At 37.0% G+C, this 14,161-nt stretch overlaps 2 protein-coding genes across 2 annotated transcripts; both read right to left on the bottom strand.

Annotated features, from left to right (window-relative positions):
• Positions 1–1,450: 1,450 nt before the first annotated feature.
• LOC106296900 (heat shock 70 kDa protein 6, chloroplastic-like) lies at positions 1,451–4,593 on the bottom strand. Its single transcript, XM_013733149.1, has 7 exons — positions 3,949–4,593; positions 3,599–3,851; positions 3,412–3,491; positions 3,192–3,334; positions 3,013–3,111; positions 2,219–2,918; positions 1,451–1,965 (listed from the first exon to the last, which is right to left on the bottom strand). Exons 1-7 carry the CDS (start codon positions 4,528–4,530, stop codon positions 1,636–1,638), a joined length of 2,187 nt encoding a protein of 728 aa, XP_013588603.1. The 5' UTR covers positions 4,531–4,593; the 3' UTR covers positions 1,451–1,635.
• Positions 4,594–8,198: 3,605 nt separating this feature from the next.
• Positions 8,199–11,455, bottom strand: LOC106307128 (heat shock 70 kDa protein 6, chloroplastic). Its single transcript, XM_013744000.1, has 8 exons — positions 10,752–11,455; positions 10,406–10,658; positions 10,233–10,312; positions 9,991–10,133; positions 9,808–9,906; positions 9,508–9,697; positions 9,028–9,426; positions 8,199–8,814 (listed from the first exon to the last, which is right to left on the bottom strand). Exons 1-8 carry the CDS (start codon positions 11,325–11,327, stop codon positions 8,416–8,418), a joined length of 2,139 nt encoding a protein of 712 aa, XP_013599454.1. The 5' UTR covers positions 11,328–11,455; the 3' UTR covers positions 8,199–8,415.
• Between the last annotated feature and the right edge of the window lie 2,706 nt (positions 11,456–14,161).

The raw sequence follows: 14,161 nt of genomic DNA, 5'->3' as shown, positions 1-14,161 counted from the left end.
GTCCATCTCTGCAGTGTTTCCAAGCTGTTCCGACACAGCCTCCTTCACCTCTGCTTTCACCTCCTTTGGTCACAAAGTCTCAGTTTGCTGTTTGTTCAAACTATCCAAACCTCCGTTCAAAACATTTTACGGGGTCTGTACGTTCATGTCAAGCCTGACAGAATCTTATGAAGAGCAGTCTTGGGTGATTTCCGTCAAACTTCTAAGGTTTCAATACGGTAATATTGGATCCCGAAGTCTCTGCCTGAATTCAAGCATCGCTTTCTTTTCAACTTCCGTCAAGCACATACAGGTCGTTGCAAAGCATCTTGGTACCCAAAGGTTATGCTGGATCTTTATTTCCAAATTTAGGCATCTCGGGTCTTTCTTGCTTTCCAACTCATTTGAGATTCACATAGTTTCGTTGGGAAGCTTTTTTGGTGGTTCAGAGTGCCCTGCACTCTGCATGGCGAAGTCTTTTGAGTTTTCATCACTCAAGGTCTTCTCCGACAATTCAACGCTCATCAGAGCAATCTCCGGCAACATACAGTCCAAAGAAATCATCGGAATCGTCTCAGACATCCGCTTGATCTCCTCTGGTTTTGCAACAATCGTGTTTTCTCGCTTCTTTAGATCGGAAAACTTGTTTGTCTACAATTTAGCTAAGCAGGCTTTACAGCCTTTTCTTCTTTGTACTGAACTCTTTGGGGTTAAGCCATCGTTTTAGGCTTCTTCTCCTCTTTCAATTTTAATGAAAATTTCTGTATGGAAATGATTTCTTATCGATCTCTTGTCTTCGTTTTGATACAAAAGATCGAGAATATATACAAGAGGAGAGAAATATGACCAAGTTTCACAAGATATTTATAAAGATATTACTACACGAAGGCCCAAAAATGACCTAATACTCTTCTTCAAGATCTGGACTGCTCAACTTACCATCTTCAATTTATTCATCTATTTTTTATTTACCTTTAACATATAAACCATCAAACGGTTAAGAAAAAAGTGAATAGAAATAAAATTTTAGGATGATGAGGAATAATCATCAAAATTAATAAAGAGAAAATTTGTTCTATAATTCTCTACAAACAAAAAAAATGACGAAGAAAAAGGAAAACAAATTTCTCATGAATGATAAATTTTTTAAGGAATTGTAAAGAATGTAATGTTTATTTTCATTTGTTTGGTCACCATTCAAAGCCATAGTAATTATAAAATAGAGATATGTTTTTCTCCGATGTATTTAGAGTATTTTTGGAATTCCACTTTGGTGTTGGTGGGCACATTGTGCTTAAAGTAGGCAGAGTAGTGTAACTTGGAATACATCTTAGTCTTTACACCACCAAGGGAAAGCGGTGTAACGTCTACAAAGAAACACCAAATCAAAAGAATATGGCACTTCTTGATGAGAAGTCATTGTTGCTGTATATACTGCAACATCATATTATTGCTTCTTTCTAATCCCAAATAAATTATTTTCAAAAGCATTTCTCAGATCAACACATTATACCAACCTACAAAATCATGTGTGTGCGTGCACGAATTCAATTCAAATTAGCCGTCCTCGTGCCTTTTCTCATTTACTGTGTGAAGTCGGCATCGATCACATCATCACCACCTTTGCTTGACGATGAATCTGTTGATGAAGCCCCTTCACCTCCAAGGGGAAGGACCTGCTCCTGCTCCAGCTTCAGGTCCAGCTTGGTTGCACATAGACTGACCTATCTGCATCACTTCTTGGTTAAGAGCAGCCATGGAGTCCTTGATTTCTTGAGTCGATCCACTTCCAATCTTGTCTTCAAGCTCCTGTAGTTTAGACTCTATCTTCTCTTTCACTTCACCTGGAATTTTCTCTCCAAATTCTTTAAGTTGCTTCTCTGTCTGGTATACAACAGAATCCGCCTGGTTCTTTGTATCAATTGCCTCCCTCTTCTGTTTGTCATCCTTCGCAAACCTTTCGGCCTCTTTGACCATTTTCTCTACCTGTAACACGTTCATTCACACCCAACATTTGTTACCATAAACATCAATATTATCCAAAATGATGTGGTTTCAGGCCTGGGAGATTACGAGCTTCTGCCCGAACCTCCTGGTAGCCAAAATGAAAAACGTTTTTAACATAGCCACTCCTACATTACCATCTCATAAAAAAAATGGCTAAACCTCGAGAATTGACCTATATGTAACCAAGTTGGTAACTCAAGGCAATTTAATTTGACTTGTAAACTGTACCCACCTCATCCTTGGACAATGTAGTGGAACCAGTAATGGTAATCTCTTGTTTATTACCGGTGGCTCTGTCAGTAGCAGTGGCGGAGAGGATTCCATTTGCATCAATGTCAAATTTGACGTCGATTTTTGGAACTCCACGTGGTGCTGGTGGAATGCCATCTAGAAGGAAGCTGCCGAGACACTTGTTATCCCTAGCAAACTCCCTCTCACCCTGCAGCACATGAAATCTAACACGTGTCTGTCCATCATCAACAGTCGTAAAGACCTTTGATTTAGAAGTAGGCAGTGTAGTGTTCCTTGGAATGATCTTAGACATAACAGAATCCGTACGTAACGTCTCATTCCTTCTCTGCAACTGTAAGACCTCAGCTCTCTCACTTCCTCTGAGGTTTCTTGTGGAAGTAGTACACTCTCTGCAACGTTTCCTAACATCTCCAACAGTATTCGTACCAAGCGAAAGCGGTGTCACGTCAAGAAGGACAATGTTACTCACATCCCCAGCCAGCACACCAGCCTGGACAGCAGCACCTAGAGCCACAACCTCATCAGGGTTTACAGTCACATTAGGTTCTTTCCCAGTCAGCTTCCTGACGACCTCCTGAACAGCAGGTATACGTGTGGATCCACCAACGAGGATCACTTCATCAATATCTTTGAACTTGAGCCTTGCATCCCTCAGTGAATTTTCAACGGGAGTCTTACACCTATAAGATGGAAATAAGGATAAGGATTTTAGTTTAGGCCTCCATGATTTTAATCAAAGGAAATGTAATAATAGGTGAGCTTTGATTAAATTACCTGTCGAGTAAATCTGAACGTAACTCTTTAAACTTGGTACGTGTGAGGGTGGTTTCTATGTGTTTAGGTCCATCGGCTGTGGCCGTGATAAATGGCAAGCTGTGCACAGAAGAATCCAAAACGGCTTGTGAGATTACTAAGAAGAAGAAAAAAAGACTGGGCTAGAAAGTTGATTGTACCTAATATTTGTTTGAGTCTGGGTGGAAAGCTCGATCTTAGCTTTCTCTGCTGCCTCTGTTAACCTCTGAAGTGCTTGCTTGTCTTTCAAAAGATCAATGCCTTCATCTTTCTTGAAATTTGAAGCCAGCCAATCGACAACTCTCTGCATTGCAACATAACTTTACGCGTGATTCCAATCACTTTTTGATTGGGGACTTTTATATGTGCATTTAGCTAAACCTTGTCAAAGTCGTCACCACCCAAATGTGTGTCACCACAAGTGGAAAGCACTTGAAACACACCTTCACTAACTTCAAGAACTGCACAAATAATAAACATAACAAAATACATATTATCAGATATGTTAATACAACTAGAGTCAGCAGAAACAAAAGAAAAAAAGTAGAGAATCTTAGCCACAGTTTACCAGAGACATCAAAGGTACCACCACCAAGATCAAAGACAAGAATTGTTTCGTTGCTTTTCCTTTCAAAACCATAAGCCAAGGAAGCAGCAGTGGGCTCATTGATAATACGAAGAACATCCAAACCAGCAATGCGACCCGCATCTTTAGTAGCTGTCCTCTGCGAGTCGTTGAAGTAAGCAGGCACCGTGATGACAGCCTTGGTTACTTTTTCGTCCAGGAAGCTCGAGGCATCATCCACAAGTTTCCTCAAAACCTACAGCACACATGAAACCAAACACATCAAAAACTGGAAAATTAAGGACACTTTCAAACAAACAAATGATAATTAAGAGTAAAAAAATATTGAATACCTGAGCTGAAATCTCCTCGGCTGCAAACTGTTTACCAATGGCGGGACAGTCAAGCTTAACATTCTCGTTCTCATCCTTAACAACTCTATAAGAAACCTGCTTAGACTCCTCAGCTACCTCGTCCATCCTACTACCAATAAACCTCTTCACCGAGGAGAAAGTGTTCTCCGGATTAACAACTGCTTGCCTCTTCGCGCTCTGCCCAACAAGCCGGTCACCACTCTTAGTGTAAGCCACCACAGACGGAGTAGTCCTCTGACCTTCATCGTTCGTTACAATGGTGGGCTTGCCTCCTTCCAAGGCAGCTACGGCGGAGTTAGTCGTACCCAAATCTATTCCCACAACTTTCTCGTTAACAACTCGCACCGGACCTACCGCGTACCTAGAGCCGTTTCTGATACTCATTCTCAGGAAAGCAGAAGTTGGGGTAGTGAAAGGACCGTTTCTAGCGCCGAAGAAGTAACAAGAGCCGCTTATTGGCATGTAACTTCCTTTCACATTGAGATTACTCTTGGAAGAAGATGAATAAGTAGCGATTCCAATTCCACCGAGAGCGTGAATCTGAGCGGCCGACGAAGCCATGTTTTGAGCTTAGGGTACAGAAGGAGAGATGAAGAGGAGGGTTTGATGAGAAGCTGTCAAAGATAAAAGAAGAAATGATTTCTTATCGATCTCTTTGTCTTCATTGTGATACAAAAGCTCGAATATATACAGAAGAGAGAAAGACGTATGAAACTTGGCCACCAAGTTTCACAAGATATTTATGAAGATATGTTACTGTACTAAAGCCCAAAAATTACCCAATTTACCTCACCTCGAGTTGGAGCCTAGAGATTCGGAATGATCAATTTGAAAACTAAAACATTAAAATGCATTTTAGTAAAGCAAATCTACAATTTCGCGCTAGAAACGAATCAACCCTTGGAGGATCTCTACCATACGTCACTCTGGAAGGAGTAGTTTTAAGTGATGTATAATACGTGGTATTGTACCAAAATTCAGCCCATCCTAAGAACTTGTGCCACATGCTGATGCAAAACACCTTAAGTAAGTCTCCAAGCAACGGTTTAAGATCTCAGTTTGACCGTCTGTCTGTGTCTGTGGATGGAGCGATGTACTATACTTCAACTGTGTGCCTGATAAGCGAAATAATTCCTTCCAAAAATCACTCCACATAATCCATCGAGATGTCTTCCCAGATTTGTACCGGTATGGCTGTAGCAATTCAGCTGGAGCTAATGTAGAGTACTTGTGAGTCTGACAAGTAGAACAAGCTGCTACATACTGTTGGACTCTGCGGAACATGCCATCCCAATAAAACCATTGTTGAATTCGTTTAAAAGTCTTCAGAACTCCTGAATGTCCTCCCAACAATCCATCATGACACTCCGCCAGAATTAAAAGAATGGAGATATCGTTATGCACGTAATTGGTGTGTCAAAGAATATGCTCTCTAATCAAAATCGCAATAAGTGGTAAGAGACAAGTCATTATCCCATTTCTTCTTGCCTTTTGCAGGTTTGTTGTACACAATGTTGTCAGTGTGTATCAAGGCATCTGAATATGATATTGCCAAAGACAAGGAGACTAGAAGATATAACTCTAATTGGTTTGACTTTCGGCGGATACCTCCGTTCAAAGGTATTGTTACCTATTACATTTTTACATGACACATTAATCATTATTTTGGAGGGTGTAGTAATGATGATAGTTTGAAACGATTATGATGTTTGCCAGATTAAGAGGTGTATTCAACTGAGTTTTAGATGATTTGTATTAAAATGACAATTCACTTTTATTCAAACATAAATTTTAAAAACTCACTTAAAATCCACTATTATTGAACTTAACATTTCATTAAGTACTATGAAATTCATGGCTATTTAAAATATTTTAAGTTGTGAAGTTTAAAAAATTTAGTGATTTTAGAGTGTTTGGATAGAATTTTTTAGTTAAAAAAAAATTAAACTCAAATCTCATGGTTTTAAGTGATATTCTATAGTGGTTTAAGAAAATCACTGAAATCATTCAAAACCTCATTAAAAATCAAATAACCTCAAATCATGCCGAGTGATAAGAAAGAATATAGACCGAGTAGAATATAGACCGAGTACGATAAATCATGCCGAGTGATAAGAAAAATAAATAAAACGATCAAGCAAAAAGTGATACTGAACCTAATTAGCTAAGAAAGGACTTGTATCTTTAGCAAGATCAAAATTCTGCTCCATTAAAAATGAGCTGGTTTTGAACTAAGGAAGCATATCTCAACAAATAATTTATGGGGTATAGTTTTGAATAAGAAAATACATTCTTTGAATAAGAAAATACATTCAACATTTCGTGTCACCTTAAGACAAGAAAAATATGTTAAGTTCCTAAAGTGTTTCATACGAAAACAACTTCCCAAATACTCTTTGAAAGATGATAACATAGCGGAATTATTACCATGCATCAGTAAGTCATCAACGTACAAAATAACTCTTATCTTCCACTTTCTATTTCTACTTCTTTTCCTCATTCTTTTTTTTCATTTTCTTTATTTTCATCATTTTTTTCATTTTCTTTTTCGTTCTTTTTTCTTTCATTTTGTTCTTATCATCGGTCAATTTTCTTCTTCTTTTTTGATTTTTGATTTTTGCTTTTATTCTTTTGATATTTTGTTTTATTCATCGGATTATTTAGTCATTTGATTCTTCAATTATTTTTCTTCTTCCTTCTGTTTCGATTTTTTCTTTTTCTATTCTAAATTTTTGTATTTTTCTCCTTTGATCTTTCTTTTTTTTTTGTATTTTTAATTTTTTTAAATTCAGAAACGTAAAAGTTAAATTATAACCCATAAAAATAGTTTTTCTTAATTTTAATATCAATAGAGACAACTATCAAATTATACTATAACTTGGTAAAATTAAAACTTACTTATACCAAATTGTACCATCCTCTAGGCATAATTTAGTAAAACTAGTCCCTCGACAATAATACAACTTAAAATTAAAACCTAATTATACCAGATTGTAACTTAAATTTTCATATCTAAGACTTGAAAATTGAAATTTTGAATTGAGAAAAATATAAAGACAAAATCGGGGAATCTTTTAATTTCAGTATAGAAAATATGTGAGTGATATTAAATTCTTTTCACTAAGAATATATGAGAAATTTTTCCTAATGGTGAAGGACAAGGATTTTGGAGACGTTCCAGAGGCGTTTTCATCAAAAAATTATTGCTGTATAATATTGACTTTTTTTTTTTTTTGAAAAAAGCATTCCCTAAAAATTTCCAAGGCTTAGATCAGAAACTGTTGACAACAGTTTCTTTTTTTTTGTAAAAGGACTTTCAAATTAAAATGTAAGAAAATACTTATGCATGAGTTTTCACTCATAAGTCTGATAAAGTTTACTACAAAAAAGAGGTTTAAAACCCCTAGATAAAGATTCATTTACATTTGAATCCTAGAAAGCAAGATGAAAAAAGACATTAACTAGTGCTTGGGGTTTCCTCGACCGCGACGACCTCGTATACCTCTTGCACTAACATTCATCCATTCCATTTCTTAAACTTTTTGTGTTGGTTTTATTGCCCTTCCTCCTCTAGTTACAGTGTAACTAGATGAGTCTCCAACCACATCACTTTTCCCATATGCAAGTGGAGTTTCCGGTTCCAGAAAGAGTGGTTGATGATCAAGAGTGAGAAAAGAACGAAGATCAATTTGTTGCCCAGTTTCAGAAGCACAAGGGTCTTTCAAAATGATAGAATGTGATGGAATGTCTTTCATAATAATAAGTGATTGGGTTGGCGCAGCTTTTTCGGCTGCTAACAGGGGTAAATTGTTATCAAGCTGAGAGCAAGAGGAAGAGTGTACCTCATGCGAATGTGTAACATGACTAGCAGATGCATAAAAGAAGAGTGACCAGTGACTTTTTGGAAGTCTCAAAAGATTGATGGATAGTATGTGAACGAGAGTTTGGCTCCACATGCTCTGCGTGAGGTATGGAGTTTTGCATCAGATGGGCAATGTCCACAATTGGGATATCTTCATTTGTGACATGAGACTCTTTTGTAACAGGAGCAGAATCATGTGGCGTAGGCGGTAACTGTTGTCAACAATTTCCCCTCGTCAACTAATCAATGAGAACTTCCCCTCATTGGCTAATTAATGAGATTTCCCCTTTTGCGAGTTTCGGACAAGGTATATTACACAGATTGGTATGATAGCAAGTAGCAGCATCTTAAGATTTGCATCTCTAAGTTATGTATAACCTCTAAGTCCATTGAAGCATCTGGAAGAAAGAAAACTGCAACATATTAGTATTCATTGGACAGCTTCACACATTGCTTCCTAACGACAAATAATCGTTTTTTTTTTCCCACAAGAACAGCTTAATCCATGCGTGTCTCAGCTCAACCCAACCAACCAACAAAATCATGCGGATATATAAACTCAAAACCATCCTAATTCGATTTTCTCATTTGCTGTCAGTGAAGTCAGCGTCGATCACATCATCTCCATCTTTACTTGATGAGTCTGCTGATGAAGCAGCTTCACCTCCAGGGGAAGGACTTGCACCTGCTCCGGCTCCAGGCTGGTTGTACATAGACTGACCGATCTGCATTACTTCTTGGTTGAGAGCAGCCATGGTGTCCTTGATCTCTTGGGTCGTTCCACTTGCAATCTTGTCTTTAAGCTCTTGTAGCTTAGCCTCCACCTTCCCTTTCACTTCACCTGGTATCTTCTCTCCGAGTTCTTTAAGTTGCTTCTCTGTCTGGTACACAATTGAATCTGCTTGGTTCTTTGTGTCAATTGCGTCTCTCTTCTCCTTGTCATCCTTTGCAAACCTTTCTGCCTCCTGGACCATTTGGTCTACCTGTAACGTTCATTCACACCCAATTTGTTACCATGAACATAAGTATTACTAAAAAGATCACAGCTCTTAGAGGCTCTATGATCATCATGGAGATAGCAACTACCACATCAAGTAATTGCAACAAACAGTGGTTCCAGTTACCATAACGTATGATGGAACTGTATGAAAATAAGTTGATAAAGCAACATTGTTTGATTTGTAAAGTGAACGCACCTCATCCTTGGGCAATGTACTGGCACCAGTAATGGTAATGTCTTGTTTCTTTCCGGTGCCTTTGTCACTAGCACTGACGGAGAGGATACCATTGGCATCAATGTCGAATTTGACTTCGATTTGTGGAACTCCACGTGGTGCTGGTGGAATACCATCCAGACGGAAGCTGCCAAGAGACTTGTTATCCTTAACAAACTCTCTCTCACCTTGCAGCACATTAATCTCAACACTTGTCTGTCCGTCAGCAGCGGTTGAAAAGACTTCTGATTTAGAGGTAGGCAGTGTAGTGTTCCTTGGAATAATCTTAGTCATAACACCTCCAAGGGTTTCCAAACCAATCGAAAGCGGTGTCACATCGAGAAGCACTATGTCACTCACATCTCCAGCAAGAACACCAGCCTAGAGTCACGGAGAAGATGGCGGTTTATGAGAACTCATTGCAGAAAATGGGGTGAGAAATACAAGTTAACGAAAACACACCTGGACCGCAGCACCTAGAGCTACAACTTCATCAGGGTTTACAGTGACATTAGGTTCTTTCCCAGTCAACTTCCTCACGACTTCCTGAACAGCAGGAATACGTGTGGATCCACCAACAAGGATCACTTCGTCAATGTCACTGAAGCTGAGCTTTGCATCTCTAAGGGAATTCTCAACAGGAGTCTTACACCTATAAGATAGAGCCAAAGAGAATCTTAAGCCTCCATGATTAAACAAAAGCTATAGAATGAGCACATTGCAAACCTGCTGACTTGTCATAAGAACTGTAAGGGAAATTACCTGTCAAGTAAATCTGAACATAACTCTTCAAACTTGGCACGTGTGAGGGTAGTTTCTATGTGTTTTGGTCCATCAGCTGTGGCAGTGATAAACGGCAAGCTGGGCAAAGAATAAATATCAATCAGAATCCACATGTCTGTGTAACGAGTAAGTCATAAATTTAGGCGAGAAAATTAAATGAACCTCATATTTGTTTGAGTCAGAGAGGAGAGCTCAATCTTAGCTTTCTCTGCTGCCTCTGTCAACCTCTGAAGTGCTTGCTTGTCTTTCAGAAGATCAATGCCTTCATCTTTCTTGAAATTTGAAGCGAGCCAATCTACAACTCTCTGCATTGCAAAACTAAGATCTGTCAATTAAAGCACAGAAGGGGGAGCAAAAGGATTCAAAACTAAGAACTTCACGGTTAATGAGTGCATTGGACTAACCTTGTCAAAGTCATCTCCACCCAAATGTGTGTCGCCAGAAGTGGAAAGCACTTCAAACACACCATCACCAACCTCAAGCACTGCACACCAAGGAACATAACAAGATACATATTAATACATCAAAAACAGTAAAAGACATAAAAACAAATTTCTCAAGAAGATATATATAGTACCTGAGACATCAAACGTGCCACCACCAAGATCAAAAACAAGAATTGTCTCATTGCTTTTCCTTTCAAAACCATAAGCCAAAGAAGCAGCAGTGGGCTCATTGATAATACGAAGAACATCAAGCCCAGCAATGCGACCAGCATCTTTAGTAGCCGTCCTCTGCGAGTCATTAAAGTAAGCAGGCACAGTGATAACAGCCTTGGTTACTTTATCGTTCAAGAATCTTGACGCATCATCAACAAGTTTCCTCAAAACCTAAAACACATATAAACAAACCCCCATAAGAAACCAAACACACACAACAAAAATAGGAACACAATAGAACTCAAAAATATAAAATTTGAATACCTGAGCTGAAATCTCCTCAGCAGCAAACTGTTTACCAATGGCGGGACACTCAAGCTTGACGTTCCCGTTCTCATCTTTAACGACTCTATAAGAAACCTGCTTAGACTCCTCAGCTACTTCGCTCATCCTCCTACCAATAAACCTCTTCACAGAGAAGAAAGTGTTCTCCGGATTAACAACTGCTTGCCTCTTCGCAATCTGCCCAACAAGCCTATCTCCGCTCTTAGTGTAAGCCACCACAGACGGAGTCGTCCTCTGACCTTCAGCGTTCGTCACGATCGTTGGCTTGCCTCCTTCCATGGCAGCTACGGCGGAGTTAGTCGTACCCAAATCGATTCCAACAACCTTTTCGTTGACCACACGCACCGGACCTACCGCGTACCTAGAGGAGCCGCCGTTTCTACTCCTCATTCTCAAGAAGGCTGAGGTTGGGGTAGTGAAAGGACCGTTTCTAGCGCCGAAGAAGGCGCTTCTTGGCATGAAACTGCTTTTACCATTGAGATTCCTCTTAGAAGAGGAAGAAGTTGTGATTCCAATTCCGCCGAGAACGTGAATCTGAGCGGCGGACGAAGCCATGTTTCGTGTTTAGTAACAGCGACGGAGGAAACAAGAGAATAGCCAGAAAATTTCGACGATAAACCCTAAGGAAGGAAGGGGGGAGATTGAGAAGATATAAAAGAAGATAAAGAGAGGAAGGTGAAGACAAGTGCGGGGCCAAGTTGAAGTTTCCAGAAAGAGAGGCTGCACAATTGAAACTTGATGGGCTTTTCTTGGCCGTTGGATTCCACAAGCGTGTGTTTGTATTATGGTTATGAGTTTCTCAAGTTTTGGTCCTAGAAACATCGAGACATTTCACAGAGCCCACGCACTTCTCTTCGTATCATATGTTCTCAAATGCGACGCGTCGCTTTAAGCCACAAAATCATCTTCACATCTCATAGATAAGTAGAAAGTTATTTTTCTTTTGTCTATACGACGTGGACCAGCAGCTACATGGTGATTAGTTGGTGGTTGTTACAAACTCACATTGTTGATGTAACTTGGCTTTAAAGAAAATGAACATTTGTATACATTTATGTTGATTGTATTAGTAGGTGGGAATGGTTCTTGATTTCAGGTTTGCATTTGATATGTGAAGTCGCATCTTACATATTTTATACATTCAACTGAGTTTGGTTATTACGAGAGAACCTTTTAGATTGCTTCTATGCCTCTTCGCAAATTGCCATAAGGAAATAAATTTGTGTTAGTATCTGGATGTGTCTTAGATCTTTATGCACCAGTAAAAGTCCAGCATTCGTTGGGTCGTAGTCTAATGGTACTTTATGCCTTTTTCGTTTAAGATATTTACTTTTTCTAAATACGTATTTACTAGGTTATGATCCGCGCAAAGCGCGAGATAAATATTATATATAAATTAGTTTTGTGTATTATATGTTTTTTTACATATTATTAAATAATAAATATATATTAATAATTAAAAACTCAGTAAATATTACGTATATGATTAAATTGGTGCAAATACATAAATAAATTTTATTAATTCAAACAAACACTTTTTCTATTTTATATGATATAAAATTAAGTTTTAATGATATTAACATAGATATATAGTACATTTTTAATATTGACATCTGTTAAATAATATTTTATAATCATATTGTTTTTTGATAATTTGTATTTTTTGTAACAAAAATTATGAATCACCGATAACAATTTTTTTGTGGGATGTTTAATAGTTTTAGTCATTTATAATTTTAAAAACATTATGAAAAGTTTTAAAACTAAATATTAAGTTGTCAGTATTTGTTCAAATTTTTTTATCAAAAAATAAAAAATAAACGCAAATTTCAAAATTAAAATACATATGTATTTTTATATGGTACATAATTTATTTTAAACAATAATAATATATTAATATTTATTAAATGAGACTTCTTATTATATAATTTTGTAATCATTTATATCTTGTTATAACAAAAAATTGAAGCCATGGATCATAAAAAATTCAATGTGAGATTTTTGACAACTATAGTCATTTATATTCGTTTAAAAAAAATCAAAATATAATATATACAGAAAAATCTAAATTTTTACTATATAGTTAATGTGGTTCCTTAATTTATTTTAATATGTTAAAATTTAAAAAATGATAGAGAATAGACTAATTTTTATCAAATCTTTATTATTCAAAATCATTAATTGTCATATATATATTAGCCATATTTGGTAATTCCGTTATTTTTATTTAAGGAAACAATGAAGAACATTAATAATCAATTTATGATTTGTTTAATAAAAAACTTATTATATATTTTGATGGACCATCATATTTTTCTAAGGATTCTAAGAATGATTGTGGTGATGACACGTGGCTACAAAAAATGTTGTAATGCTTCTCTTTTAATATATAGGGGATTTCTATAGAGAAAAGGAAATCGAGTTTGGAGGTTACTATAAATACAGGTTTAAGGGTTTGTAAGATTATTCATTCATATAATAATAAGAAACCCTAAACGTGGTTTTAAAACCGGACTGACCCGATGGTTGAACCAGGTTCGACCATGAACCGGTTACATAGCCGGGTTGGATCAAATAATTGGTTTGACCAAACAGCCACGTAACCGGATTGGATTTCAAAGTTATTAAAGTGATAAAAACCATTAAAAATTATCAAAAATCTATAAACCATCCTTATAAACATAAAACCAGCTTATATTAATAATATTTATGTTTTAAATTCATTTATATTTTAATTATGTATCATATTTGCTAATATTACTTTTAAATTTATACACTAAACATATATTAAACCAGATTATTGAACCAGGTTTGATCCGGTCGAACCATATTGAACTGTAACCCAAAAATTATCCGGTTCAACTTCCGGTCCGATTTTAAAAACACTGCTAAACGAATATTTGCCTCAATTCGTTTTGATCTTTCTTTTGCTTTCTTCAAAGTTGATTCGTGTTCACAACAAGTTGCAATATCTAAAGGTGCTTGCTAATAAGAAAACCATGTTCATCATTACAAATCGATGTGAACCATGTGGTAAAGGTTGACGGGAATTGCGGATATACATTTTGTAAGGTCTAACTAATTAAAGATCATCAAATAACATACAACTTGAAGTAAAAGTTTCAGATATCAAGAAGCAATAGAAAGAAAGGCTCGTGCCTACATATGTGGTAAGAATTTTGCATTATGTCATTGGTCTTGGAGCATGTGGACTTCAAATTTGGCAATCAAGTCGTCGATATTCCTGATAATTTTCTTATCTATATACTGTACTTGCTCAAAAACATTTTTTCATTAGAAAAATGATGAAAACGTTCATTATTTCCAAATTAGAAAAACAAAACAAAACTGAACTCTCCATGTGCAAGTGCATTGGACTCGACGATTCT

Source organism: Brassica oleracea, chromosome C1 (genome assembly GCF_000695525.1).
Source record: "Brassica oleracea var. oleracea cultivar TO1000 chromosome C1, BOL, whole genome shotgun sequence".
In the NCBI taxonomy this organism is placed as follows: Eukaryota; Viridiplantae; Streptophyta; class Magnoliopsida; order Brassicales; family Brassicaceae; genus Brassica; species Brassica oleracea.
This window is presented reverse-complemented; position numbering and strand designations above follow the sequence as displayed.